Source organism: Polypterus senegalus, chromosome 14, assembly GCF_016835505.1.
Source record: "Polypterus senegalus isolate Bchr_013 chromosome 14, ASM1683550v1, whole genome shotgun sequence".
NCBI lineage: Eukaryota > Metazoa > Chordata > Cladistia > Polypteriformes > Polypteridae > Polypterus > Polypterus senegalus.
Genome location: NC_053167.1, coordinates 77,227,088 through 77,254,716, shown reverse-complemented (window position 1 = coordinate 77,254,716; position 27,629 = coordinate 77,227,088). Strand labels below are relative to the sequence as shown.

General features: G+C 38.4%; 1 protein-coding gene across 1 annotated transcript; it reads left to right on the top strand.

Moving 5' to 3' along the window:
- The first annotated feature begins 267 nt into the window (after positions 1 to 267).
- LOC120514328 (calcium-activated chloride channel regulator 1-like) lies at positions 268 to 20,254 on the top strand. The gene is made up of 10 exons (XM_039734651.1): positions 268 to 417; positions 3,827 to 4,030; positions 4,156 to 4,383; positions 4,648 to 4,825; positions 7,643 to 7,749; positions 7,837 to 8,055; positions 10,547 to 10,796; positions 11,649 to 11,816; positions 16,081 to 16,317; positions 19,818 to 20,254. Exons 1-10 carry the CDS (start codon positions 268 to 270, stop codon positions 20,252 to 20,254), a joined length of 2,178 nt encoding a protein of 725 aa, XP_039590585.1.
- The last annotated feature ends 7,375 nt before the right edge of the window (positions 20,255 to 27,629 follow it).

Here is a 27,629-nt window from a genome sequence, read left to right as displayed (position 1 = left end):
TTTTGGACTAATCAGAGAGGAAGCCATGTATCTGAATTATTCACTTCTTGTCTTGCAGGATTCATAATTAAATTTCAAGTGAAATGCTTAAAATTGGGTGTAATATGCTTTACAAATATACATTGTGAATGAGTATATTTTATTAAAAATTAATATGCAAATAGTCTTTACACACAGTGAATCAAATTCAATTTTTTAATTAGAGATTATGCTAAAATAACCAGGTCTTTCTGTTTGTCTAGGTGCTCTGTAGATATAGCTGGTGCCATGGCGGAATGCACAGATCCTCAGTGTTCTGCAATCAAACCCTGTGAAGAAGACCAAGCTACAGGATCACCAACTGAAAAGTGTCAGTTTTTTCCTGAGAAAAATCAGAGGACTACATCCTCAATTATGTTTTTCCAGGGACTTAATGCAGTAAGTAGGAGGAGAGAAGAAGGCCCAGATTGCTTATTTCAGATTCACAACTTACACTTGTAGTGATTCTGGGTTTCTTTACCTCCTATTTCATTTTTGATAATTTCTATACATTTTAATTTTGTATTTTTTGCTTTGGATTTATTGGTCCTTATTTTTGTGACATAATCAAGCCAGTTTTTATATGCTTGATCAGAGCTGCTGACTTGTTATTTATCACAGTAATGCTTGCTGCTGGTGATGTGTCTGATGCCATTGTGATGCTTAATGTCATCTGGATGATGAGTATTCAAGATGGTGACACAGTTTTACAGATGTCACACTTTTGGGAACTATTAATGACAACTAAAAAAAAAACAGGGCAATTTCACATAAGAAACATACTTTTTTATGGTTTTTGAAACCCTACCTTTGGTTTTGATTAGATTTTTAACATATATTTTTCTTTTGAGAATTCTGGTGCTTTCCTCTATCCTTCCTGGTTTTCTGACCCTCTGCTTGTTTACGGAGTTCCTGTTTTGCCAGGTCCTTTTAGTATTTTCTCATCTCCAGGTCACTCTTTTCCATTTGGGCATGTTTGCTACAAAACTATTCTGATTTTCTACATTCCTCTGTCTGTTTTGCAACCTGCTAATTCAAATTATGCTATTAAACTGATTAAGTGACCAACTGAAAAGAAAGCAACCTAACATCTATTGATTTGCGTTTCTGCCATGTCCAATGCATTCTTTTTTCTATTGGATTATTGACTTCCACTCATAACAGTACACTTCATTAGAAATTCTGATCCATTGTGTTCCTTGGGTTCCAGATGCATGTTTGTTACACTTTTCTTCTCCACTAAGTGAGGTTGTATGAGCATATTGAATAAAACCACAAGGGATTGATGAAAATAATTAGAAATGCAAAATACCAACAGGTAAGACGGAACATAAACAGGAGTTTTATTATAACACTGAACCTAAACATATGCAGGTAGTGCCTTAATTTTCTGGTGGGGTGGCTTGTAGAGGCTGCAGAAAATCTGCCAATATACTATAGCTAACTTCTCTGTGTATTTATGAAGCATTAAGCTAACAGAGTCATACTGTATAAGCTCTACTTCACTTTCTTCATTATGCCTTCACTTTCTGTGATCTGCAAAATATGCCATTTAAAGTTAAAAAATTACTAAGCGATAACTCAGAGATAGTGGGAATACTGTCCCCTGGTGGCTCCTTCTATTCTGAAACTACACATGAAAGTGCTCTCCAGTTGCTAATGCTGGGAAACAGAGACATTCTTTGAGTTTTTTGAATCCATCCATTATCCAACCCGCTATATCCTAACTACAGGGTCTGGAGCCAATTCCAGCCAAGACAGGGAGCAAGGCAGGAAACAAACCCTGGGCAGGGCGCCAGCCCATCGCAGGGTACACACACAAACACACACACACACACACACACTAGGGACAATGTAGAATCACCAAATCAAACCAATGAAACCCACGCAGACACAGGGAGAACATGCAAACTCCACATAGGGAGGACCCAGGAAGCGAACCCTTGTCTCCTAACTGCGCGTTAGCAGCACTACCACTGTGCTGCCCTGACTTTTTTGAATAAAATGAAATCTCACTATCATCCAATCACACACTTAATCCTGTTCAGGTTTATGGGAGCTACAATTTATCTGTGCAGCATGTGTCACAAGGCAGGAAACAACAGTTGATGGATTTTTTATTACATCAACTCATCTTTATTTGACAAAGTGCCATTAAAACATAGCTTAACAGAAGAAGCAAGATTTTAATACATGAAACATGAAACATATAATCTAAGAGTATAATTAAGATAAAAAATAAAAAATACAGTACATATAAAAACAAGCAGAAATAAAAAAGACCTGGAGTACCAACTGGTAATCCCAGTTAATGTCTCTAATGTATAATGAATCACATACAAAATACAGAAAACATGGCACAGCACTTCATCGTGCCGGAAGAACAGAGAGCCCTCGTTTGAGACACATCTCTCACAAAGATCTGGTCATGAATGACAGCCTCTTCCTGTCAGTTTGTTGTATTTATGTCAGAGCAGAAGCAGAAGACGCAGAGCATTTGAGTTCTTTGGTGGAAGTGACCTCATCAGTCTTCTGGAAGGTTCTCCTCCATTCCAAGGCAAATGGAAACTAGGTTAGTCTTGGTGTTACATTCAAATCCATCCCTGTAACAAAGTTTAAACTGACACAAGTTGCAGGCAGGCTCTCATGCTTCACACGGGAAATAAATGAACAGCAACATTTATCAGAAGAGATTCATTCAGAGGGGATTCACTGCTGGAAGTCAAAGTCTGTGCACAGCATATTGCTGCCATTACAATTACAATGGGCATGAGGGGCAGTTCTATTAGTCTATTATTTTCTTTTGAACCCACTTAATCCAAGAGAGTGACTTGGTCCAAAGCCTTAGCCAGCAGCACTGGATATACTTTCTCTCACAAACGCATATTGTCAGTTACCAATTAACCTAATCAGAAAGAAAATCCACACAGACATGACGACTCTACACAGATAGAGTTGAACCCATGACTTTGAAGCTGTGGTGGGACTATTGAAACTTGGTAATGCCATTATAAGGTCAGATAGAAATAGAATGTATCGAGTTTAGATGGAGCTTCGGGCATTCAACCAGACTAAGTCACTGTTTCTTTATTTTTCTCTTCCTATTAACTCTAATTTGTATCCTAAAAGAACAAACAATAATACTGATGTTAGAGGGGTACACGCATCTTTTAACTCTTTGAGGGCTGAATATTTTTTTCCAAAAACACATAGTTTCTGACAAGCAATGGTTTCACACAGAAATCAACATCAAATGTCTGTTGCTGCATGCTGTGGCTGCCCATTTGCCAAGAATGTGCAGCCGGCTTGTGGCCAGGCTGTCTTTGCGTGGCTGGGACATGGTCTCAGTGTATTGCAATATGGTTTCTACCTCTTATTGTTAAGTGGCAGTCCTTCCTGGCGAACACTGTCAGTACAACGATGAACTGGGGACCAATTAGCTTACATTCGTTTTCAATCACTTGTATCAAAATCTGAGTCTGACAAGTTACAGTCCAGTTCAGACATAATAGGCAAAACGTCGTCCACGGAGTATTTTGCTTTACACATTCGCTTTGACCTCTCACCTTATGTCAGTGCCATTTTTGCCATTATTTGTACTCATATGAGTGCAGGAAATCTCAGTTAAACCAATGAATTTAACTTTCCTTCTAGCAACAAGAGTCCAACTAAAACATAATGGTTGGTTTTGTCACAGTTTACAGTTGATTACCATTGTCAAATCCTCATTTTGACAAAAGTCGATATCAGCCCTGAAAGAGTTAATCTGTGAGACAGAGGCTGATTCACTATCATTTTGCTCTTGCAGATCACTGAGTTTTGTGACTCGAAGTCCCACAATGAAGAAGCTCCCAATATGCAAAATAAGATGTGCAAGTCTAAGAGTGTTTGGGAGGTGATTGAACAGTCCAAAGACTTCAAGGCCAGTGTGCCCATGAGTGGCAGTGTTCCTCCATCGACTACGTTTACTTACCTTCAAGGGGGAAATCGAATTGTCTGTCTCGTTCTGGATGTATCTGGAAGCATGGAGTGTATGTTATTTTTTTCCTTTTCTTTAAGTTATAGTGTGACTCAATTCACATTATAAAAATACCATGAATCATAAATAATTAACTTATTAATTACAATTTTTTAAAGACCGCACAAAGAAAGGACAGACTACGTCAGGCAGCAGAGCTTTTTATTCTCCAGATCATTGAAACGGGTTCCCAGCTTGGAATTGTGCAGTTTAATAGTGCAGCAACTACTCTCCAAGAATTAACTACTATTAAAGATGATGCAACTCGAACTGCACTTACCAAACGTCTACCCAATCTTGCAAGTGGCGGAACAAGCATCTGTTCTGGAATCAGGAAAGCATTTGAGGTAAGTTGGCTATGAGAATTTAATGTTTAAAGCTGTTTTAAGAATTAATATGTTTACAAAGGCCTTAGAATGGTACCAAAGTGAAAGTACAAAATTACAATTAAAATTAAGCCAGGGTGGCATGTTGTTTGGGGTTAAACCTGAGGCAGTGTGCCCTCTTCAGTAATTCTACAGTGAGTAATGTCATTCCCCAAAACCTATCACAGATTACAGTATAGCTAAATGTCTTACCTTCGACTAACTTAAATCCTTTGTTTCTAAAAGGAGTTCAAAAAACAAAACCCACAGATAAATGGTAACGAGATAGTATTGCTGACTGATGGAGAAGATGGTACAGTTGGTTCATGTGTGAATGAAGTTCAAACAAGTGGCACAATCGTCCACACAATAGCCCTCGGACCAAGTGCAGCTAAAGAACTTGAGACAATGTCCAACATCACAGGTAAGGTAAAAAACTCTATGGAGGACTTTTATTTGTTTATCTCACTTTTATTTAGTTATTTAATTCTAGCAATTCCTTTTCTCAAAAAAAAAACTTTCAATGTAGATTGCAAATTACAGCAGAGCTGTTAATTTGTCTGTTTTTAGACAGTTATGCATACTGTACAGTTACAGTTGTCCTTTTCATGCTTGGATCTTTATAAAATGTACTGGTGTAGCTGACACTTTAATTCAAAACAACTTAAAAATCACTAAACTAAAACTATTTTCATATTTTTACAGCTGGAGCTCTTTCACACAGAGTAACATGGTCAGAGTCATTTGAGGCAGTGAAGAGGACTGAGCAGGTGTCCATTGCCTTACCTGCTAGATCCTGGACTTTTCCTCAGGGATTCTGTCCACTTTTAGATTGTCTGTAAATAGTAAACCAACCTTATAATAGAATATTGTCCATTCATTTTTCTAATTCAGTAGTACTGTTTAAAGTTGTTACAGTAAATAATTACAGTTCACAGTTTCAAAGTCCTGGGTCTACTTGACAGCCCCTGGAAGTTCTCTGTGGAGTCTGCATGTCCTTACAGTATCTGCATGGGTTTCTTCATGTATTGCCAGTTGCATCTTGAACCTAAAGATGTGTAGGTTAGGCTGACTGGGGCCCGTGCTATTATGTGGATGAGTGTATGTACATTGCGATGGACTGCCTAGGCATGCAGGTTGATTCTCACCTTGTTTCCAACCCCTGAAACTCTGCACTGAAACATGTGGATTAAGAGAAAAACAACAAATAAAACAGTTTAATGGCATAGTATTTCAGTTCACTGGAAGCATTTGGTTGTTATGCCAGTGGTGTTATCCAGGATAGTCTGTTGCACCGCAGCACCAACAATGCCCATCTGTTTCTTTAGTTCTAGTTGGACACAAATCCCATAAAATAACTCACCACCTACTGTATTAAGGAAGGTAGCCAAAATGAGAGACACACATGTGTTTAGTGAGGGTCAATACCCAAAGTCAGAGAATATATTGTCAAAAAAAACACTAAACGTCAAAAGCTGAAGAACTAGAAGCTGGTTAGAGAAGACGTAGCATCACAAAACCTTAATATGATGCCAAAAAAAAAAAAGTAAAATGGTGAGCTGACACAAGTTGAAAATCAGAAAATGTGCTGCTGGTAGTGAGGTCAAGATCAGAGTTGCTATTAGTCGAAGACCAAATGACCTTTAACATTTAGAATACACATGTTGAAGTTGCTTAAGGGTTGAATGCTTAAACGTAAGAAGCCGCAGCCAAAACCAAAACGTTAAACTGTCATTATTGTCATTAATGAGAATTGGCAGAAGTCAACAACCAGGTGTTACTGGCAACAAAATTCCAAACTTGAAACTGTGCAAAAAATAGAACATGTGCTTCCACAAAAATTATAGACACAAGATTATAACAGAAGCCAAAACAAAAAATGGTGTGAATCAAAAATTAAAATGTGTTTGTTTCTGAGGACTCATGGTGGAGGTGTTGGACTGTTGTATCTTTGAACCTACACTGAATACCACACGTTTATAAAGCTGAGTGTCCATGATGTGGACAAAGTGCCTTCAGGAAGACAACCCCAAAAGTGCAGCACATCCTAGCAACATATCACAAAATGCAGAAGCTACTGTACACAAATATACAATAATAAAATGATATTAACTTGTGGTCAAATTACTAACATTAAAAACAAATACCTAATTTCCCTTGACATATAAAGAGAAAACCAACAAGAACAGACAGCAATACAGCAAAAGAAATTTATAAGGAACAAAAAAACAATTGACAAACTGGACCAAATCATAACATTGGTCTTTTCCAAAACTAAAGTTAATTTAATTTGATTTGAAAATTTATATAAATGCATATACAGCTAGTTATGAATGTGATACTACACCTTAAGAGCTATGATATTCACTCTTTGGGTTTTCATTTCATGGCATGTGAAACTTTACAACTGCAGCTGCTGGATCTTGTTGACTTGAGGATATCAGGTTAAATACTGGTAAATCACAAGGCATGACATATTATATCACTTACTTGTGAGTTGTCAGTGCAGTGTCAGATTTCCAAAGTAATTCAAGCTTGCCACATTTTGACAGCCAATTAACGTGCTGCCTCACAGTGCCAGTGGTTTTACAAATGTTATTCAGGTAAAGTGAGTTTTGCTGCAGTCCCATCTTTGGACAGAAGAGCTTTTGTTCAGTTTGCATAGTCCAAAATACACATTTTTCTTCTTTCTTTTCACTCACATTCTATGCATTGTACTTCAAGCTAAGCGTTCATTGGTTGTCAGTTCTTGTACATACAGAAGTCTACCCCTATTGCTTAAGACAAAATTTAAACCTTGTTGATTTGGTCATGTTGAGTCACATGTTACTGTCATGCTACAGTACTTGCAATCACAGTAAAAATGAAAATCGCTGTAAAAGTCATGTAGTGTAATGGGGACTCTAAACCTTCTTGAATTCCTAAATTTAGAATTATATCAAAAGGGAAAGCATTAGAATGTCTGGTTAACGCTTTTACTACAATTAGCATATTGTGTCTTTGTAAACTAATTGCAAATGACAAGAGGCTGGGGGGGTAAATACTTCTAATCCATGACCTAAGAAGAAGAGAGCATTGAATTGTACCTTAAATAAGGTAATCAGTAAGTCATGGTGCTGTATTCTGAATCAATTACATTTGGTTGAAGGTCTGACAGTTTATACCAGAATCTTTAAATGGAGACATCTCTACAGCACAAATGACAGTGCCTAAGTTAATTGCTTGTGTGTGACTCTTTCAGGAGGCTTACAGTTTTCAGCCACTGATAGTCTTGACTCCAATGGACTCATAGATGCATTTGCTGGAATTTCTTCAAGAGATGGAAATACAACCAATCAGGCTCTTCAGGTAAATAAAATAAAATGAAAAAATAAAACAACATACTGTATATGTATGATACATTATAATCAATATTTCCTTTTTAACTTTTCCTAGCTTGAAAGTGCTGGAAAGAGCACTCCTAGCAAAGACTGGCTAAATGGAACTGTGCCCATCGACAGAACAGTTGGGAACGATACCTTTTTTGTGGTGACGTGGCAGGCAGATCAACCTACTATTTCTGTATTCAGCCCAACTGGAATTGACCACAGTGCTAGTTTTGCTGTAGATGTAGATTTAAAAGTGTCTCGTTTGAAAATCCCTGGGACAGCAAAGGTGATGGAACTATAATTAACTGAGTACTTTCACTTGTAATAACGTTTTGAAGTCTGCATAATATAAAATATTAACAATGTTATCTGTTGCATAATAATGCATTTGTATAGTTTTTCCATTTGAAATGAAACATGCTATGCTGTATTTCAGGCCTGGAGCAGTCCTGTTAATTATTTAGTTACCTACAGATTACATTTGTGCTTTAAATGTCACAGACCTCAGTCCTAGAAAAACAGTTTTAGTGATGAGAAGATCATAAGGGGAGCTGTTATACTTTACTGGTTTAAGGCATTTTTTTGGATTGCACTGCTTCAATAATTGAGGAATTATGGTTAAAAAGGAATGATGGTTGTCATGATAACTCACCCTATAGCTGCAGATTATGATTATTATAAACATGAATAACTCCATCATTTTCAAACCCTATGCTTAGAACGCAATGTGGCTACAGGCAACTTCATTTTTAATTGGACTCCTAACTTAATTAAACCAGCTATTATTTGCCAGTTTCTATGTTTTGGGGTCAATACAGAAATTACAAAACTAAGTTTGGTATCTTTCTATTAGACTATTACCAAGTATTTATATACAGGGTGTTACATGGGAATAAATTAGAGTATTTTAAACTTGCTTTTTAAAATTTTCATCATCATCATCATCATCATCATTTGCATTCTGCGTTTCCAGGCGTTCTGGTTATTTGATCCATTATAATTTAATGAGCACGTTATAGTGGGTCTGATGCTAAAGTAGTTGCAGCCTTTTAGCCTTCTGTCTTTTTCCTGGGTGTCTGCTCTGTTCACTGTTAATTGTCTTTATTAAGATGCAATTAAGACAACAAAGTACATGATAAAATAACACAATTGAAGCATTTTGAGCTTTACAAAAATATAAATATTTCAAAACACCTTATAAATGTAAAAATCACACTGCTTTTCTGAATGTAGGATAAATGAAGAGAAAAAAGACCAGCTAATTAATAACTCACTGATTGTGAAACCGTTTAGTTCAAAATCTTGCAGCCTCTATGGTGTCCCCAGGACTGAGTTTGAGAACGCACTAAAATACTGTGTGATAAGGAAGGACACCAGACTTTGCAAAAGTTTGGGGCAGCCACCCGTATAATGTGTTCCAGGCTGCAAAAGTAAAAAGTTTGGTAGCAAGTAATGTTTACAAGACAGAGTCCAAAACAGAACTGAAATCCAGAGGAAGGGAGTGAGGTTTTACAGGGAGTCTGGAGGAAGTGATGTCGTCCTCGGGGCCAGGACCGGAAGTGCTGTGTCCCAAGCTGAGGCAGTGGCTCCTGTTGGGATTTCCCAGGAATGGTCTGGAGGAGACTTAGAAAAAGAGTTATTGCACCCCACCGCCCCCTGGGCCCGTGTTTATATTACTAAATGTTAATCCCTTCAGCTGCCTCCTACTCGCACGTGTGTGACAACTGGTATAGATTAAGGCAGTGGTTCTCAACCTGTGGGGCAGGCCCCCCTAGGGGGGCGCGAATTAACAAAAAGGCGGGCACAAAGATGTGAAAAAAAGAAAACAAGAATCAAAAATATGAAAAAAACATCTGTTGAAACCAAAACAAATTAACTTAAACTACATTCTGATACTAGAACAATAAATATAGAGTTAGATAAATGTCGATAAAAGTTAAGTAGGTATAATACAATATGCATCTATATTTCAAAAAAATGTTAGGGGGGCGATTAAAACTGTTATGAAAACTCGGGTTGAAAATACTTAAAGGTTGAGAAACGCTGGATTAAGGTTTCATTACCAAATGTTTTTAAAACAAAAGAGAATCTTAAAGCACACTAGCTATTTGTTTATTGCCATGTGTACAGACTGTCCTGGCTCAGCAGGAAACAGATAACTAATTTTTTGACACGAATTGTGAGATGCACGCAAAAGGCAAAACAAAACAAAATAAAATATAAACGAAGCAAGTGAAACCCAGGCAAAAGGCAAGGATCAAAGTCAAAAATCAGGGCAAGAAGGCAAAACCAGGCAGGACCCGAATATCAGTAGCAAAGAGAGGGTTTAATTTTGTGTTTAAAGGATTTATCCACAGGTTAGGTAAAGCCTGGTACAAACACTGACATTTTATCCCGTCATGCTGATGAACTTGAGGTTACGACACTGGAGACCACGCACCTTTAAATGCTGGACCCGACCCTAGCGATGGTTACACAAAATGGGGTCTAATATAGAAGATGCCATAAGACCCTAATATTCAGCCCCGATCATGACACAGACTACACATTATATTTTTTTCTTGCATGCCTGACCAATATACATCTCCATTACTACCTTACCATCAGAAGTGATTTGTTCATAATATCACCTGAAAATCATTGGGCAATAAATGCAATAAATACAAGTGAAATTTAAGTAATTATGTATTCTACATGAACAGAGAGCTGTAAGAGTGGAGTTGTTTAATTACCTATGTTATGCTATTGAAATGACTACATTTAAATTTTTTTTTAAGGCAGGAGACTGGCGCTATCACATTTACAATGTAAATTCTGCTGCTCAGACACTGACTATGACGGTGACATCTCGTGCAGCAAATGCAAATGACCCTCCAGTGACTGTTAACGCTCATATGAATGCAGACAGTGCTGATGCAAAAAGTCCAATTAAAGTGTATGCTGAAGTGAGCAAAGGATATTTACCAGTCCTGGGGCAACAGTCACAGCTTTTATCGAAAGTAACACAAATAATCAAGAGCTTCGGCTGTTTGATAATGGTGCAGGTATGGCTGGGCTTCTTACATACTCCATGAAGAGTTTCAGAAGGATACTAGAAAGACTGCTTTGTATAATCAGTAATGCCTTTGATTTAACTATATATTAACCTTAGATATGCAGCAGCTTTATTTTTTTTACTTGTTTTAATAATCAAAACAAAATATATTAGTTGATAAGAATTTAATTTAAAAGCTCTTTGGGCTCAGACTGACACTCACTCTGATTTGTCTTGGAAATTAAAAAGCTAAATAAAAAGACTAAATTCAGCCCATATAGTTTTATAAAAGAAATACTTGATTGTACAGAATAGCTACATGACTGGAAGATCATAATATTTGCTACTATATATAAGAAAATCAAAGAACAGACTACAAGACTGCATGTGACACCATTTCTGTCACCAGGCAAAGAGAAGTGCAAATACTGTTTGTCAAAAACCATTTTGTGTATTCAACTGACTGCACCAAAAAGCAATGTTTGTCATATTTGACAGGACATACTAACTGTGTTTTGGTGGGAACTTCTTGAAACCAATTGGATAAAAGCAATATGGCTAAAGAATGAATTGGAAATGGTTTAAGGCACAGCATCAACAAAATATTAAACCTTAAAGTAAACCTTTGGGGTTTTGTTGTTATAATCTTTGTCAGTCACTTTAGGCTGCTATACCAATAAAGCGTATTATTATTACTCAATTTATTTCCAGTATATGGTCTGTTCATTGATTTTTCTGTAATGGCCCATACAAATTTAAAGAGAGTGTGGACCAAGCAGATGGGTCTATAGCTTCAATACTGTATGAATTTAATGCGACTGATTCAATATGCTCTTGTTTTACAGGTGCAGATGCCATCAAGAATGATGGTGTCTATTCTGGTTACTTTATTAATTTCAGTGGCAATGGTAGATACAGCCTAAAAGTAAAAGTTCAAGGAGGAGAAAGTGTGACAAGACTGTCTGACCGAAAGGGGACTCGTGCCTATTACAATCCTGGATACTATGTAGATGGTAGGAAGCCAAATACATTTGGAAATGTCATCACATGCTTTGTTGTTCCATTATTTAGCAGTCAATACTTGAAATACCCTTCCACTCTACTACTGCTTTATAGTTAGTTTTTAAATCAGTAGGTTGTCAGTAACAGTATGTTTATTTATACTACATGGTACTCTAATTGATAATGAGCCTGGAATGGTGTATTGATTTGCAGTTTTATAAAGGATTCAAACACAAAAAAGAATACCAACCCAAGGTGTCTGTCATGCTTTATTTAAAATTTAATCGTATATAGGATTGAAAAGCCAAACTATAAGCCATAAAGTATTTTTTAATTTCTTTTAAACAACTACCTAAATATACTGAAGAATGTTTTATTTATTTATTCAATCCATTGTTGTGCTTTTGTTTTCTGGCTTGGCCTATTGCTAGGTGACAGTATTTTGTCACTCTTCGTCAGTATTAAAGCATAGCGTCAATGTCCTGAGTCTCTGGTTTCCTCAGAATTCTCTCCAGTTTCTGCTACATTTTCAAGATTATTTTGTGTTACTATTATTTAGAAGGATTTTGAATTTTTTTTGGTTCTCTTTGCATTTCAACTTCCACATGCATACTCCCAAGTTTTGACCGGAGACTACAATATCTTATTAGTCCAACAGAGAGATCTGAAATTTGATACGGCTGTCCAGTGTCGTGCAGGGGAACAGTAAAAGTAACACTTGTGATTAAACTTAGTGGATCATTTTAGAGAGAACTTGAGCTAAAGTGAGAGCTATTCCAATTGGGGCTTAGAGATGAAGGCTTTCAGTATTCACTGACAAATTGGATCTTTCATGTGTCTTTCATTGACATATGGAAACACAAATTCAGAAACAGCGATTAAAATAAAAGAAAGGGAAGTGGTGAGAAAATAATTCTTAACAAGCCGGTAGTTTTAGTTTTAGGTTGTCATGTATTTGAAACAGATAGCTGAATGTCTTAAAAAATGGATGGGAAATTGGAAACTGTGAGCTCATATTCAACCATAGCATACTGGGTTCTGAATTTTTGTCTGTAACTTTTAAATCTTCTTGAATACTGTAGAATATCCATCCATCCATTATCCAACCCGCTATATCCTAACTACAGGGTCACAGGGTCTGCTGGAACCAATCCCAGCCAACACAGGGCACAAGGCAGGAAACAAACACTGGGCAGGGTGCCAGCCCACCACAGGGCACACACACACACACTAGGGACAATTTAGGATCACCAATGCATCTAACCTGCATGTCTTTGGACTGTGGGAGGAAACCAGAGCACCTGGAAGAAACCCACGCAGACACGGGGAGAACATTCAAATTCCACGCAGGGAGGACCCGCGAAGTGAACTCAAGTCTCCTTACTGCGAGGCAGCAGCGCTACCCACTACGCCAACATGCTGACTGTAGAATATACTGTATGAAATTTCAAATGTCTCTCTTTGACTAACAAGATACTGTAGTTTTCAGTCAGTGCATGTATAAGTTAAAATACAAGGAGAACCAGCAGTCATACCATATGCACTTCAGAACAGGTCACTGTGCTGTAAAAATGGTGCCATCCTTTAAATGAGATGTTGAGAAGTAAAGCCAAAGTCCTAATTGTCTATCATCATAAAAGATCCCTGGGCATCCTTCATAAACAGCAGAGTGTATGCCGATGTCCTGGCTAAATTGTCCACCATGGCCTAGTCATTCTGGGCCCCTAATCGTCCCTTGTCTCTAATTGGATATCTCACCACTTTACCACCTAATAGCTAATGTGTGGCAAGTGTACTGGCGCAAAATCACTGCCATGGCATCATCGAAGTGGATGCTACACTTACTATGTAAAGCACTCTGAGTTGTGAGAAAAAGCACTATATAAATGTAAAGAATTATTATTATTATTATTACTTATTCTGCTAAAGTAATTGCTAATAGTAAATTAACCCTGTATGTGTGTGTGCAAAATTGTGTCTAATGTAGAATTTTCATCTCATTCAGAGTGCAGGTTTCCATTTAATTTCTTAATGTGGTATGAGAACTGGTAACCTGTGCACAATATAAAAGGATGGAAAATAGATTAGCTATGGTTTGTAGCATCACACACTGCAATTGCTTAACTAAGCAGAATTCTGTGACCTCACGGACAAAATACTACACTTAACTGTTATAAAAAGAAAAGAAATTATCTTTATAGACTACTTATTATGCATAATAGTGGGGGTCAAGCAAAACTGCTCAGGAAGCTATGGCATGAAAACTTAGAGAATAAGAAAACAGAGCTTAAGAAGAAGGGAAGGGGAAATCAGTAGTAGAAAATTGTTGGAACAGAAAGAGACATTTTAGGTTCTAGTGATCATGCCATAGTGGTGACCTACTGTGAGGGTAGAGAGGGAAAGGTGGACACAGACGACAGGAAATATAGTGAACTGAAGAACAGTTTATTTGTTTGCCAGGTTCAAAAAAGAATAAAGGAATAATGGCAAAAATAACAGAAAATATAACCTATGGGGCCATTTACAAGCTGAAACTCTATAAGTAATATCTCTTTAAAATTATGGCCATGGAGGATGCCCGAACTAAGCCAACCCTGGTGTTTGCGAGACCCGAAAGAACACTGTAAAGTAAATATTCTGGCTTCCACCTAGTTCATGGACCTACAGCATGGTCATTTTAATCTTCAGCTTCCACGGTTCCATAGAGCTCTGTATTTAGTAAAAGTAACAGCAGTAGTTTTAATATTGTTAAATGTACAGAGTATTCACTTGCATGTCGGACCAACATTAAACGCGTCACCACTCTCTGGCAGCATGATGAACAAGAACACATTAATATACAGAGCTTCCTTTCAACAACAGAAAACTCACATTGATGTACCTGATGCACTCCTTATTCTTGTTTCTGCGATCTCATTAAGTGAAACCTTGTGGATAAAACTGTTTCTAATTACATCTGGCAGCTGGAGCAACATTTATCAATCAGTGTTCTACACAACAGGTACATTTGTAAAAACACGACTTATTCCATGATGCTTCTCAGATAATTAGTTTTGAAGTGAATTATGACCATCTATTTATCTGCATACATCCTCAGCACAGATTGCTCTGATGTAATATACAGTATATAGCATCGTATGTTTGCTTTATACATGACTTCGATATTCTTTCTTTTGGGTGGTATAGTCATGCAGTGGTTAATACTGCTGCTTTACAGCTCCGAAGTGTTTTAGGTTCAAGTTATAAGTGTGTACACTCTCCACAAGTTCTGTGGAGTGTGGCTTAGTTGGCTTCTGGTTATTCCACAGCCATTACTGCTGTACCTTTTCTAAGCCAACCTTCCACAGTTTCTTCCATGCAGTCATCTGCCTTGTGTGCTTGTCTGGACGTTCATACAGCCGGTACTGCCTCGCTCTGCTCATTTGGTGTTAGAGGTAACACCATCTGCACACAATTTCCCCAACTCTGTATGCTGACCCAAACCAGGATCCTTATGGAGCATTGCTGGTGGCAATATTCTCAGATCAGCAGAAAAGCACCTAACAAAAGTAGTTTCAGACATGTGCTCTGCAATTTCAGCCGCTTGTTTCTTCCTCTGCACCAAAATAAATTTTGCCATGCTTTTTCACATTGAAAATAAGGTTCCAGATAAAATGAAAAATTATAAGCTAATACTGCAAATTTTGCTTTTTCTTTGCAAATGTTTGGCATTCAGTTATTCAGTTTGCTCAAAAGATGCACATTTAGTAGGAAAAAACCATAGCATAAGAGAAAGTCAAAGAGTAAAGTCTGTAACTGAATACACCTAATATGCAAAAGGGTATACAGTATATGAGGACATAAAACTATATAGCTATATATTGTAAATAAAATTAATAATAAAAGAGAGAAAAGATGGTCCACTTGTCAATACTTAAGTTAACAAAAGAAAGTTGGTTATAGTGAGACAGCTTAAATCTAGTATATAATTTAGGAAGTAACAAGGATACAAAAAAGTCAGTAGTTGTAAAAATATTTTAGAATTTGGACCATTTTTGCTTTGCTCAAGCATTAGGGTAGTATTTCCAACCCTTTTTGGTAACGCGACCAACTTTTTCCCATATAAGACCAGGACGATAGCATTGAGCACATGCAGCAACCCACCTTGACCCACTGAAACACACTTCATGAGCAACTCCTATTTTAAACAATAGCAACTTTTGGGAGCCACCAGTGGTTGAGAAATACTGCATTAGAGGAAGCCACATTTTTCTAAAACAATTTCTTTGTCAACAGGTAAAATTGAAAAGAACCCAGACAAACCCCCAGTACCTGAAGAAGACCTTCAAACTGATTTAGGAAACTTCACCAGGACCACTACTGGAGGCGTATTTGTGGTGACAGGCTCACCGCCTGGCGCACAGCCTCCTGTCTTTCCACCCTGCCAAATAACAGACCTGGATGCAAATATTAAAGATGAAAAGGTTTTTCTCAAATGGACAGCACCTGGAGGAAACATGGACCAAGGCACAGGTAAGTTGATTTTAAGGGCAAAATGCCCTCTACATGCAGAATTAATTCTAGAAAGTTGGCTCTTTCTAAAGGGACAACTATGAGTGCTCGATTTCCAGAAAAATAGGAAATAAATTCTTGAGTAACACCTTACAGGGGATTTTCATATTTTGTATTGCTAAGAGCTACATAACTATCCATCCATCCATTCATTAAAATTGAAAAAACTGAAATGTGTGCACACTGGCTCCTCAACACCCAACACAACAGACACTAAGCACAAGTGCAGCAACACACCCATTTATTTATAAAGGGGAAAAGCTTTTCCTTCATTCCCCTACAGCACCAAGCACAGTACAATAAGCGCGGCACTTTCTTTTCTTTTTCCTCTCTGTCACTCATTCTGCCTCCACTCCTCCTCTGGTAAGCTTTGTCATCTTTCTCCCCACTCTGGCACTTGGACTGAAGGCAGACGGCTCCCTTTATGCTGCTCCCTTTAGCTCCCCCTGCTGGCATTCCCAGAACCCAACAGGGCTGAGCCGACAAATATTAACTCCCATAGAGCCCTGTGAGAATCCGAGGTGCTGTTGTATCCCATCGGGGCTGCCAAGTAGCAATCTGGGGGAGATAGCACCCTTCAAAACCATCTTCCCCTGCCCTTCCTTTAAGGAGGCATCCTGGCCAGGTAAAGATGCTGGGCGTCCCTCACAAAACTTAAAAAAAAAATATATATATGTGTTTTACTTTTTTTTAAAATAAATAAATGATAGCATATAAAATATCAGCTGTTTAATAGGAAGCATTGCAAGAGGCAAAGGCAGTTTGAATATTATGAAATCCAAAAGATTTCTGTAACACAGCAGACATATTTTAAACTATTACTCATATTATCATAGATTTGTATTAACAAAAACGTCACTTGATGTCAATAGACACTAAACTTCATTTCACATTTGAATATTCAACCGCAAAATTCACTAAAAAGGGTGTTGGAGTTTAATTAGACGGAGGGTGAAAGAAATGAACATTATTCCCTATGGGTTTGGCAACACTGTCCACTCTTTTTGCACAAGTCTATTTCTCAGTAAAGGGTTTAGATGAAAGCAAAACTGTCAGCCTGGCTAATCACAACCAACGATGAGACAAAATCACATACTCTGAGGTGAAAGCTACAAGGCAATGAAATTGTATCCAGATTAGTGGAGAAGGAAACACTGAATCTAAGGTTTTAGGTGTCCATTCCGCTTTGAATGGCAGAAAACCTTGTGCCCGATGATGACAGTGTCCTCCCATCAGCCCCAGTACAATCCTGCTACCTGATGGGAATGGCAGACTTCACATTGGTAATGGTTATTCCATTACAACCTTTCTCCCTGATATGCCATATAGATGATACTTTAATCTGGACCAATGGCTACTCACATGCAGAATGATATGCAAATCAGTTGCACTGCTTGTGCGTGATCGGCAAACAAACAAACAGACGAGCAAACAGCTTATGATTTTATTAGACATGCACATAGAAAGAACTGCACACTAAACATGTCAATAAGGAAGTCTTCTATTTAAGATAGAAAATATGGTGAAAATGTTAGTTTTCTAGGTTATTGCATTTTAAGAACAGTGCTGGAAATAGACCAAGTTAAAATTTGGTTGATTATGGAGTAGAAAATGATTCATTCAGTAAAACAATTTCAGCTATTTGTTGGGTTTTCTAATTATTACTGTTGGCTCATGAAATATTTAAGTACCGTAAATGTTCTTACTACTCTTTTGACTAAAAATATCTAATCTTTTATTTTTTACATCTGTTAACGCATCAGAACCATCCCTGAACAATTTAATGAATAATTAACAAATTTTCTCCTGGGAACTTGTTGAAGGCAGGAACCACTGCTAATATTTTATGCTGACATTAGAAGAAATATTGCTTCCTATTTTTTTTTTTTAGCATCAGTGAGTTTTGTGACTGGGTAAGACGACAGTTTAACACAAGCAAACAAGCACAAGGTTATTTTAACAGGCAGCTCTGGCATCAAATACAAAATGAGAAGATTCTTGTTCAAAACATCATGGCATGGGTCAGAACTAAACTAATCTAATGAACTGTAACAAAAAAGCAGCCTAATATTATGATAGTAAACACATTGCCACTGTTATAAATGGAATCATGTCAAGATGTCACACAAAACAACACTACTGATCATGTGGCAGCAAAGCCATTATGAACAAAAGATGCTATCGCTATATAAAACTGCAGTATACATGGGGTAAAATACCAGCACACGATGGTGGGAAGTGATGTCATTGTCATAGCAGAAATACAAATGAAAAAACAATGTCGAATAAAGAAAAACGCATTCAAAAGTGAAAATAGACACAGATCATGACAATTCTGAAGTTGGGCGAGAGAATTGTGCTTTTTTGCTTTGATTTGATGTACTTTATTAATCCCAAGGGAAAATTATCTTTATGCATGACCTTTGGAGGTTAGAGTGCAGGGACAGCCATTGTACAGCACCCCCCGGAGCAATTTTCAAGTTAAGAGCCTTACTCAAGGGCCATATTGGGTCGTAAAGTATTCTCAAATGGGTTTACTTTCCTTATTATTTGGTAATTTCTGAACATTTCCCACTTTCCATTTGTGTTGACTGAAATTCGGTTCACTCATCACATCACATTGCGCCATTCTTGCCATCCTTCTCCAGTAATGGTTGATGACGAAGATGGATATAAATGCTGAAGTGCTAAGGTATACCATACACTGGAAGGGTTATGGGCCGAAGGATCGCTCTTGGGTTCCCATTACTGGCATTCGAGCTGCAGAAAAACCTTGTGCTTTCCATAGCATAGATGTTACCCTGGTAAGCCGGATGTGTGTGTTGGGAAGCCCACACCTTAGAAGAGGGAATCTTATCATGATTTCCTGGGCTTCATCAATATAATTAGATTTTTCAAATTTGTTGTATGTATAAGTTTGGTAAGTTTTGATAAGTTAGGTTGTGGAATATTGTCTGACAGATGCTCTGTGTCGGTAATGTATGGCACTTTACATGCAATATAAAACATGGCACTGTGCAGAGATCAGCATGCTAGTTTTTTTCCTGAAAATATAAAAAACTCTTTTTTGCAAATCAAATATTTTGTTTTCGATAGTTAGAGCTAAAATTATCAGCTAGTGTTTTACTTTCTGCTTTGTTCTTTTGACCCCTTTTGCATATTGGGCTTCTTTGTGAGCTTTTTCATGTCCCGAACTCCTGCCAGCCTTGGACAATGTCTTTAGTGTTTCCCTCTTTACAATTATTCATTTTCTGGTCCTCCTGCTTTAGGTAGGCCTTTGTTTTATCGATTCTTTCTGCCTCTTTTTTAGGGTCTTTGACCTCTTTTAGTTGGCTCCTTATCAAGATGCATAGCACCCTTACTGGGCTTGTATTGTGTTGTTGTCCACCTTGGTTGTATTAGTGATCAAACAGAATTACAGATTAAATCTACTCTTTTTTAATGTTTTGTTTTCTTTACAGCCGCAAAGTATGAAATACGGATGAGTACAACTTATCAAGACCTGAAAGATCAGTTTGACAATGCCACAGTTGTAAATACATCTAATGTTGCGCCTCAAGAAGCAGGCAACATGGAATCGTTTTCTTTTAAACCTGAAGACATTACTATAGAAAATGGAACAATCATTTATTTTGCTGCAAGGGCTGTTGGCAGCTCTTCTCTTATGGCAGACGTTTCCAACATCGCCCAAGGACAAATGGTACTCCCTTATATCCCTGCAGTGCCTGACCCTAACCCTAACCCTAACCCTGGTACTTCCGAGGGGACAGGTGGTATAAATATTACAACTCTTGTTTTAGCTATAACATGCTCCATTGCTGGCATCTGCATTATTGCAAGCATTAGCATGTGTATTGTAAAGAAGACTCAAAGAAGAAGAATAGCTCCAGCCGTATGAGCACATAAACTGGTGTGAGAGACAAGTAACTTAATTATATGTGATTTCAAATATAATAAATGGCATCATAATATCTTTAAATTGATTTTTTTTACAATATGCAACATGTTATTTTTCTAAACTGTTTCAGAAGATTTAAAGTTGTTTGAAATTAAATGAATATAAACTACCGCAGTAGCTTTGCCTAAAGTTGAATTTCTTGGCTTGATGTTTGTTGCATACAGCTTAATTATGCAGTTTAAATGTTAATATTAGTCACAGCCATGACTGCTAAGTGATGGCAACAAATTGCACAAGAAGAGTTTGTGCTATAATCAGGCCAGTCAAGGTTAATTATGAGCTTGACATCCAAGTAATTATGTAAAAGTCTAGAAGAATGATGAAGAGGTGACATTTAATATTTACATACTGTTAAAGATGAGACATGTGCCACAAAAAAGGGTTGAGGTAACCACCCGTATAGTTTTTCCTGGCTGCAAATGGATGAATGTTTATTACAGATGTGTACAGGTTTGAGTCCAAAACAAAACTAACTGGTGAGGAAGTGAGGTAATTATGACTGGAACCAGAAGTGACATCATCAGGCTCATGACCGGAAGGGGTGTCTTCTGGACCAGAAGTGACGTCATTGGGTTTGTGACTGGAAGCGGCATCTTCTGGACTGGAAGTGATGTCATGGGGCTCCCAACCTGAAGTGATATCATGTAGGCCAGGTGGAATATCACGTAGTGGGTCTGCAGTAGAAAAAGAGAAAGGATAAGTGTACATCGCCACCCTCTGGTCTGGTGTGGAATTACCTTCCTTCGAGCCCTTCGAACCTCCCATACGCACGTGTGTGACATTACCAAATATATAGAGTTGTGTTAAACAAGTAATCTGCTTCCAGACGTCTTCCTGGTCTAATGACAAATGCATGACTTCCACTTTCTACTAAATGAAGGCTTCCAGACTACAATGTCCCTGCACAGATGACAGCAATATCATTTTTGTGAAAATTTTCTACAAGTACATAAAGCTGTGATCTCTGTCAGGTTATAAACATTCTTACAAGTGTGGTCACAATGACAGCAGCATATAGAGCTCTTCACATTACAGCGTTATTCCAAAATTTGGTAAGATTTGCACAGTAACAAAATTAGACTGACTGGTTCAATTCCCAGGTTGAAAATCACATTCAGCATTTCAGGATGATGAAAGTCACATTATATTAAAAGACTGTATCCAGAGATGGGAGAAACTGTTGCTTTTGCCCTAAAGAAATGATCTGGAGAGAGCTGTGAAATACAATGTCAAAAACACCTGGTAATTCTAAAATTAATAAGAATTTTGAGCATTCATGTTTCCAGACCTGTTTATACAGGGTGAAAAATTAATGCCTTCACCCCAAATGCAGAATCACTTTGCAACTGCATGACATAGCCATGCCCTACTCTGTTAGTGTCCCGGCATTTTGGATGGAAGAATAAAAGATTGCCAGAAGACAGATGTGAAGGCATCCATGGAGTCCAGATGAGAATATTTCTTTATTTACACAGAGTTATGCACAAATGTCTCAGTCCAGGAAGTGAGCAATCAATTAAACAATTCATCTGCTTTTATAAGTTTTGCCTTATCTAAAACATCACGTCATCTGATTCTTAAAATGCAGAACTTTATCACCTTATCCAACTAAGGCCACCATTAAAATCTGACTTCTGTCGACTCTCCCATTATTCTGAGCATTCTGAGCAATGCTTTGTTAAGAGGGGTGTTTCTCTCACTGATCTTAGCACTGCTTCATAGGAGGGGTGTATGGGCTTTCCTATAAGTTTATCCCCACTTTCTGGAAGGGAGCTCATTACTCATTTACCTCGTTCTAACACTGGAAAATTACATTGATAGCTTCTGTGAGACAAGGCAGAGACTTTATGTGATTAAGCTTTAAGTTGCATTTAGTTAACCTTTGAGTTACATTCAATCCTTTTGTTCTTTGTTCGTTATGTTTAATAATTTATTCTGTTCTAGCTTCATATATTTAATGTTTCTTTGCTCAACTGGGAAGCCATGATAAAGGAAGGATATGAATGTATGGGCATCCCAACCCGGTTGACTAGTGGTATCTTTCCAGGTTGGGAGGCCATTATGAGGGAAGGATAGAGGAATACTGCTCGCTGTGGCTGGTTGGTGGAATCCGTCTGGTATGGCTCCCTTTTGGACACCTCCACAGGGCTGCATGGGAGTTGCAGGTTGACTGGGCAGCTCTGTTATGGTTCTTGGTTGCCACTAGGGGGCGCTGCTAGGAGCAGGCTACCATGTTATGGAGAGGTTCTGCCAGACACGGAGGTGCTTCCAGGTGGTAATCCTGTTGCACTGAGAATACTCCAGGGTTTGGGCTGAAAAGCAGCCACATTTCCTCATCTGCGGGTCAGAGTCAGGAGGAAGTGGACGAGTCTTGCTTTGAAGGGAGTGGAGATGATAAAGGAAAGAAAAAAAATTCTGTAACAGGTGTTTTGTTTAATAAAGATATCTTTCTTTGAACACATGACTTTGTAGTTTGTTTGTATCTGGGTGTTTGGAGGTGCTGGTGTGCAATTCACATACTTCAGCAGCAGCATACTGATAAAAAAAATATATATTAAATTAAAGAGTGATAAAAATGCAGGTAAAACAGACAATAACTTTGTATAATGTTAACGTTTACCCCCCCGGGTGGAACTGAAGAGTTGCAACGATCTCCTCAGTCAACTGAAGAGTTGCAACGATCTCCTCAGTCTGTCAGTGGAACAGGACAGTGACAGCAGTCTGTCAAGCAAGCGCGTGCGAGAGAGAGAGACACACTCACACTCACACACACACACACACAGGCAGGCTTGCATGGGGGACAGATATGCACGCACACACACGCGCGCAGGCCCGCGAAAGAGACAGACATGCACGCACGCACACACACACACACATACACACACACACACACACACACACGCACAGGACAGAATCAGACACGCACACACACACACACAGGCCCGGGACAGAGTCAGACACACACACAAAGGCGCACGTGTGCATTGTTGCAATGTTTCTTTTTTTGGTTGTTTATTACATTACAGATTTTTCAAATGTTCATTTTTTTCCCTGTGCTTAAAACTCATTAAAAAAGGTGTTTTTAGCGAGCGGTCGTAAGGCTATAGCGAACTCTTGCAGTGTTAGTTTTCTCTATTGTTCAAGATTTTCTTAGTGTTATTCAATGTTTTTACATTTAGTTTACTATTACGCTGTGCATTCAATGGTATAATTAACTATATTTGTGCTTAAAATCTTAAAAAAAATATATATTTACATACAGTTCATACGGTCTGGAACGGATTAATTGTATTTACATACAATCCTATGGGGGAAATTACTTCGATTCCACCGAGGTTCCACTGTATTACTGTCCAACAAAATTACAGGCATTTTACGAAAATACAAACCAGTATTACTGAGAGAGAAAATGAAAGGCACACAATACAGTGACACATATTACAGCTACATACAAGGTCCCTTGCCATTTAATATAGACTGTTCCTACTAATGTTTATGCACTACTGTTCTAGCGCCCGTTATTGTAACGGGCTTAATGTTTAGTATACTGTATATGTATAGTAATGTGCAAAGTTTTAGGCAGGTATGAAAAAATGCTGTAAACTATGAATGCTTGCACAAATAGAAGTTAGTTTATTTTAATCAATTAACAATACAATATGAATGAACAGAAGAGAAATCTAAATCAAATCAATATTTGGTGTGACCAACCTTTCCTTCAAAACAGCATCAATTCTTCTAGGTACACTTGCATACAGTTTTTGAAGGAACTCGGCAGGTAGGTTGTTCCAGACATATTGGAGAACTAACCACAGATCTTCTGTGGATGTAGGCTGCTTCAAAATCCTTCTGTCTCTTCATGTAATCCCAGACACACTCGATAATATTGAGTTCAGGGCTCTCTGCAGGCCCTACTATCACTTCCAGGACTCCTTATTCTTCTTTTCACTGAAGATGGTTCTTATTGACTTTGGCTGTATGTTTGGGGTTGTTGTCCTGCTGCAGAATAAATTTGGAATCAATCAGATGCCTCCCTGATGGTATTGCATGATGGATGAGTATCTGGATGTATTTCTCAGCATTGAGGACACCATTAATCCTGACCAAATCCCCCACTCCATTTATGGAAATGCAGCCTCAGACTTGCAAGGAATCTCCACCATGCTTCACTGTTGCCTGCAGACACTCATTATTGTACCGCTCTCCAGGCTTTCAGTGAACAAGCTGCCTTCTCCTACAGCCAAATATTTGAAAGTTTGACTCATCAGTCCAGAGCACCTGTACCATTTTTCTGGACCCCAGTTCTTATATTTTCATGCATAGTTGAGTCACTTGGCCTTGTTTCCACATTGGAGGTATAACTTTTTGGCCACAATTCTTTTATGAAGACCTCTTCTAGACAGACCTCTCTGGACAGTAGATGGGTGTACCTCGGCCCCATAGGTTTCTGCCAGTATTGAGCTGATGGCTCTGCTGGACATTGTCCAATTGTCCACTTTCAAAGGGAATGATGTGTCTTTCATCTGCTGCAGTATATTTCCTTGGCAGACTACTGCATCTACAGTCCTCAATGTTTCCCATTTCTTTGTGCTTCTTCAAAAGAGCTTGAATAGCACATCTTGAAACCCCCGTCTGCTTTTAAATTTTTGCCTGGGAGAGACCTTGGTTATGTAGTAAAACTAATTATCATCTTGTTGATGTGCTCAGTCTTGCCATGGTGTATGACCTGTGACATGAAACTGTCTTCCACAGCCTCACCTTGGTAACAGAGTTTGGCTGTTCCTTACCCAGTTTTAAGCCTCCCACACAGCTATTTCTGTTTCAGTTAATGACTGTGTTTCAACCTACATATGAAAATGATGACCATTAGCAGTTGTTTGGTATAACTGGTTAATCATACACCCGAGTATAATTCTACAAAATCCTTGACCTTTGCAAGTGCACCTAGCAGATTTGATTCTGGTTTGAAGGCAAAGGGTAGTCACACCAAATATTGATTGGACTTAGATTTTTCGCCTGTCAGCTCACTTTGTATTTTTTAAATTGAAAAAAATAAACAATTAAACATTATATTTGTGAAATCATTCTTACTTAACAGCATTTTTTCACACCCACGTAAAACTTTTGCACAGTACTGAAGACCTGTGGTTCATTATGTGGCTTTTATATGTCCCTTTAATGCACTGCTTTATTGAGTCACCAGGTGGCGGTATCACAATTCCGTGTAGCAGCTCATTCAGACATACAGTACAGTAAAGAGGCTTTACTGACAGTTTCACGTTGAAAGACGAACTGCTAATCTTTTCTAGGTGGGCTTCATTGAAGAGGCTAATTTAAACTTACTGGCATAACTAGACTTTGATGGGCCCTAGTGCCAAAAAAACTAAAGGTGAAATTAAATTAAGTTCAATTAAGAAATGGCCACCAATAAATGAGATACATCAAACAAATAAGCTATAAAAAGGGTCAGTGGTTATAATTAAGCTTTATGGAGTTGAGGGCAAACATGTTAATAATAAAGCCTCTGAAAAACAAAAAACATTCTATGACCATGAGTCCCTGGGTGTTGCTCTCTGCACTCACTGCCTGTATTTATGCCACTGTTTGAACTACATTTTTATTTTGCTGATACAGCACATCCTTTCCCTTCTGATTAACACTTGTATTAACTTAACAGATGACAACAAGAACTTGTCTTTTGCATTGCTTCCACAAGTTCCAGCTATGAGTCAGTTTAATGCAAAAATCCTTTCTTACACTGTGGGTTGTACAGTCATACCTGGTCACCAGACTGGAGTGGGTTTTCCCAGAAGAGACAATTGTACACCCTTTTGTGTTTATCACTTTTATGTTTATTCCTTGGTGGTCCCGAGTGAAAGCATGGGTGAATACCAGGCTCAGCTGTAGATCTTGTACAAACTGAAGCTCATTGTTATGCTGATGCTGGATTCAGGAGGTTGTCCCTAAACAGCAGTGTGGTGGGGTGAATCTGTTTCATTCACGGACCATAGAGGGATAAGCCCATACCACATCAGGGAGACTCTCGTCCTAATCCTGCTGATGTTCTGTTGTCAGACAGGGAATGTGGATGACTGGTGCTCAGTTAAATCTCTCCACAAGGCTAGTGCTCTGAGGAAGGATACATTGATGATAGCAGACCTACCAAATGACCTCAGATTTTAAGTTTTTCTAGAAGATCTAGAACATTCCTGTGGCAGCACCAGAAGGCAACTTACACTAAGTCAGGAGACTGTTCTCTTCTTGGGGGTTGTGATTTCTTTGTCCTTTGCCCGGCACGGGTAACTGTCCTCTGTCTGCTAAGTCTCTGTAGGGAATTACCAAAGGCGCACACGCTGCTGGATCTTCAGCAGTGCCAGATCTGGTAGAAAGTCCTGCCTCTCCTGCTGATCCCCAAAGAATTTAATGTTAGTGATTGAATGTCTGCTGTTGATGTCACAGGTTTTCCATGGTCCTTCTGTTGTCAGGGCACTGCGAATGTGCAACTCTATTTTCTATTGCCCGAATCGTCCTTCCATTCCCATTACCAGTACAGCTAAGTTACTCTGGCCCCCTGGCTGCAAGTTAATTAAGACATCCGGTGATTCTTCTTTGTGCATAAATCACAGACCTTGGGTCCTTCCATTTGACAGCATTGCGATGTTCCTGTTGTCACACACGTGTACATGGGAGGCAGCTAAAGGGCTTGAGTGAAGGCAGTTCTGAGGCATGCCGGGATATGGCAGAGTGCACTGACTCTTTTTCTTCCTTTCCTGTAGGCCATTCCCGGGAGTTCCACCTGACTCTCTTGATGTCACTTCCGGGGCCAATGGAAGTAGACCTTAGCGGCCCCGGCCCCTGTGATGTCACATCCGGGCTTGAACCAATGATTGATGAACATGGGCCCGATCCTTATGACCTCATTTCCTGTCTTCCCCTTTAAAAGCCTACCCTTTTCCCTCAGTCTTGTTCTGGACTCAGTTGTATGCACTTCAGTGCTGATTATTGGATAAAAATGACTTTTGCAGCCGGGATACCATATTATACGGGTGGCTGCCCCAAACCTTTATCTGTTTATGTCTGATTTTTGTGACACTGTATATGTGTTGCGAGTCTGGACCTGAATAAAATGCCTACATTCCCATACATATATCAAGTACTTTAGCAGTTCCCCTCCCCTTCCCTTCTACATCTGTAACCTTAGGCAGTTAGATGGAGTAAAAAAACAGGCAGGAGTTATGTTATTACATATTTAATTATGTACTTGTACTATTGATAAAATGCCCAAAATATTAAGAAAGCAGAATACTATGTGAAT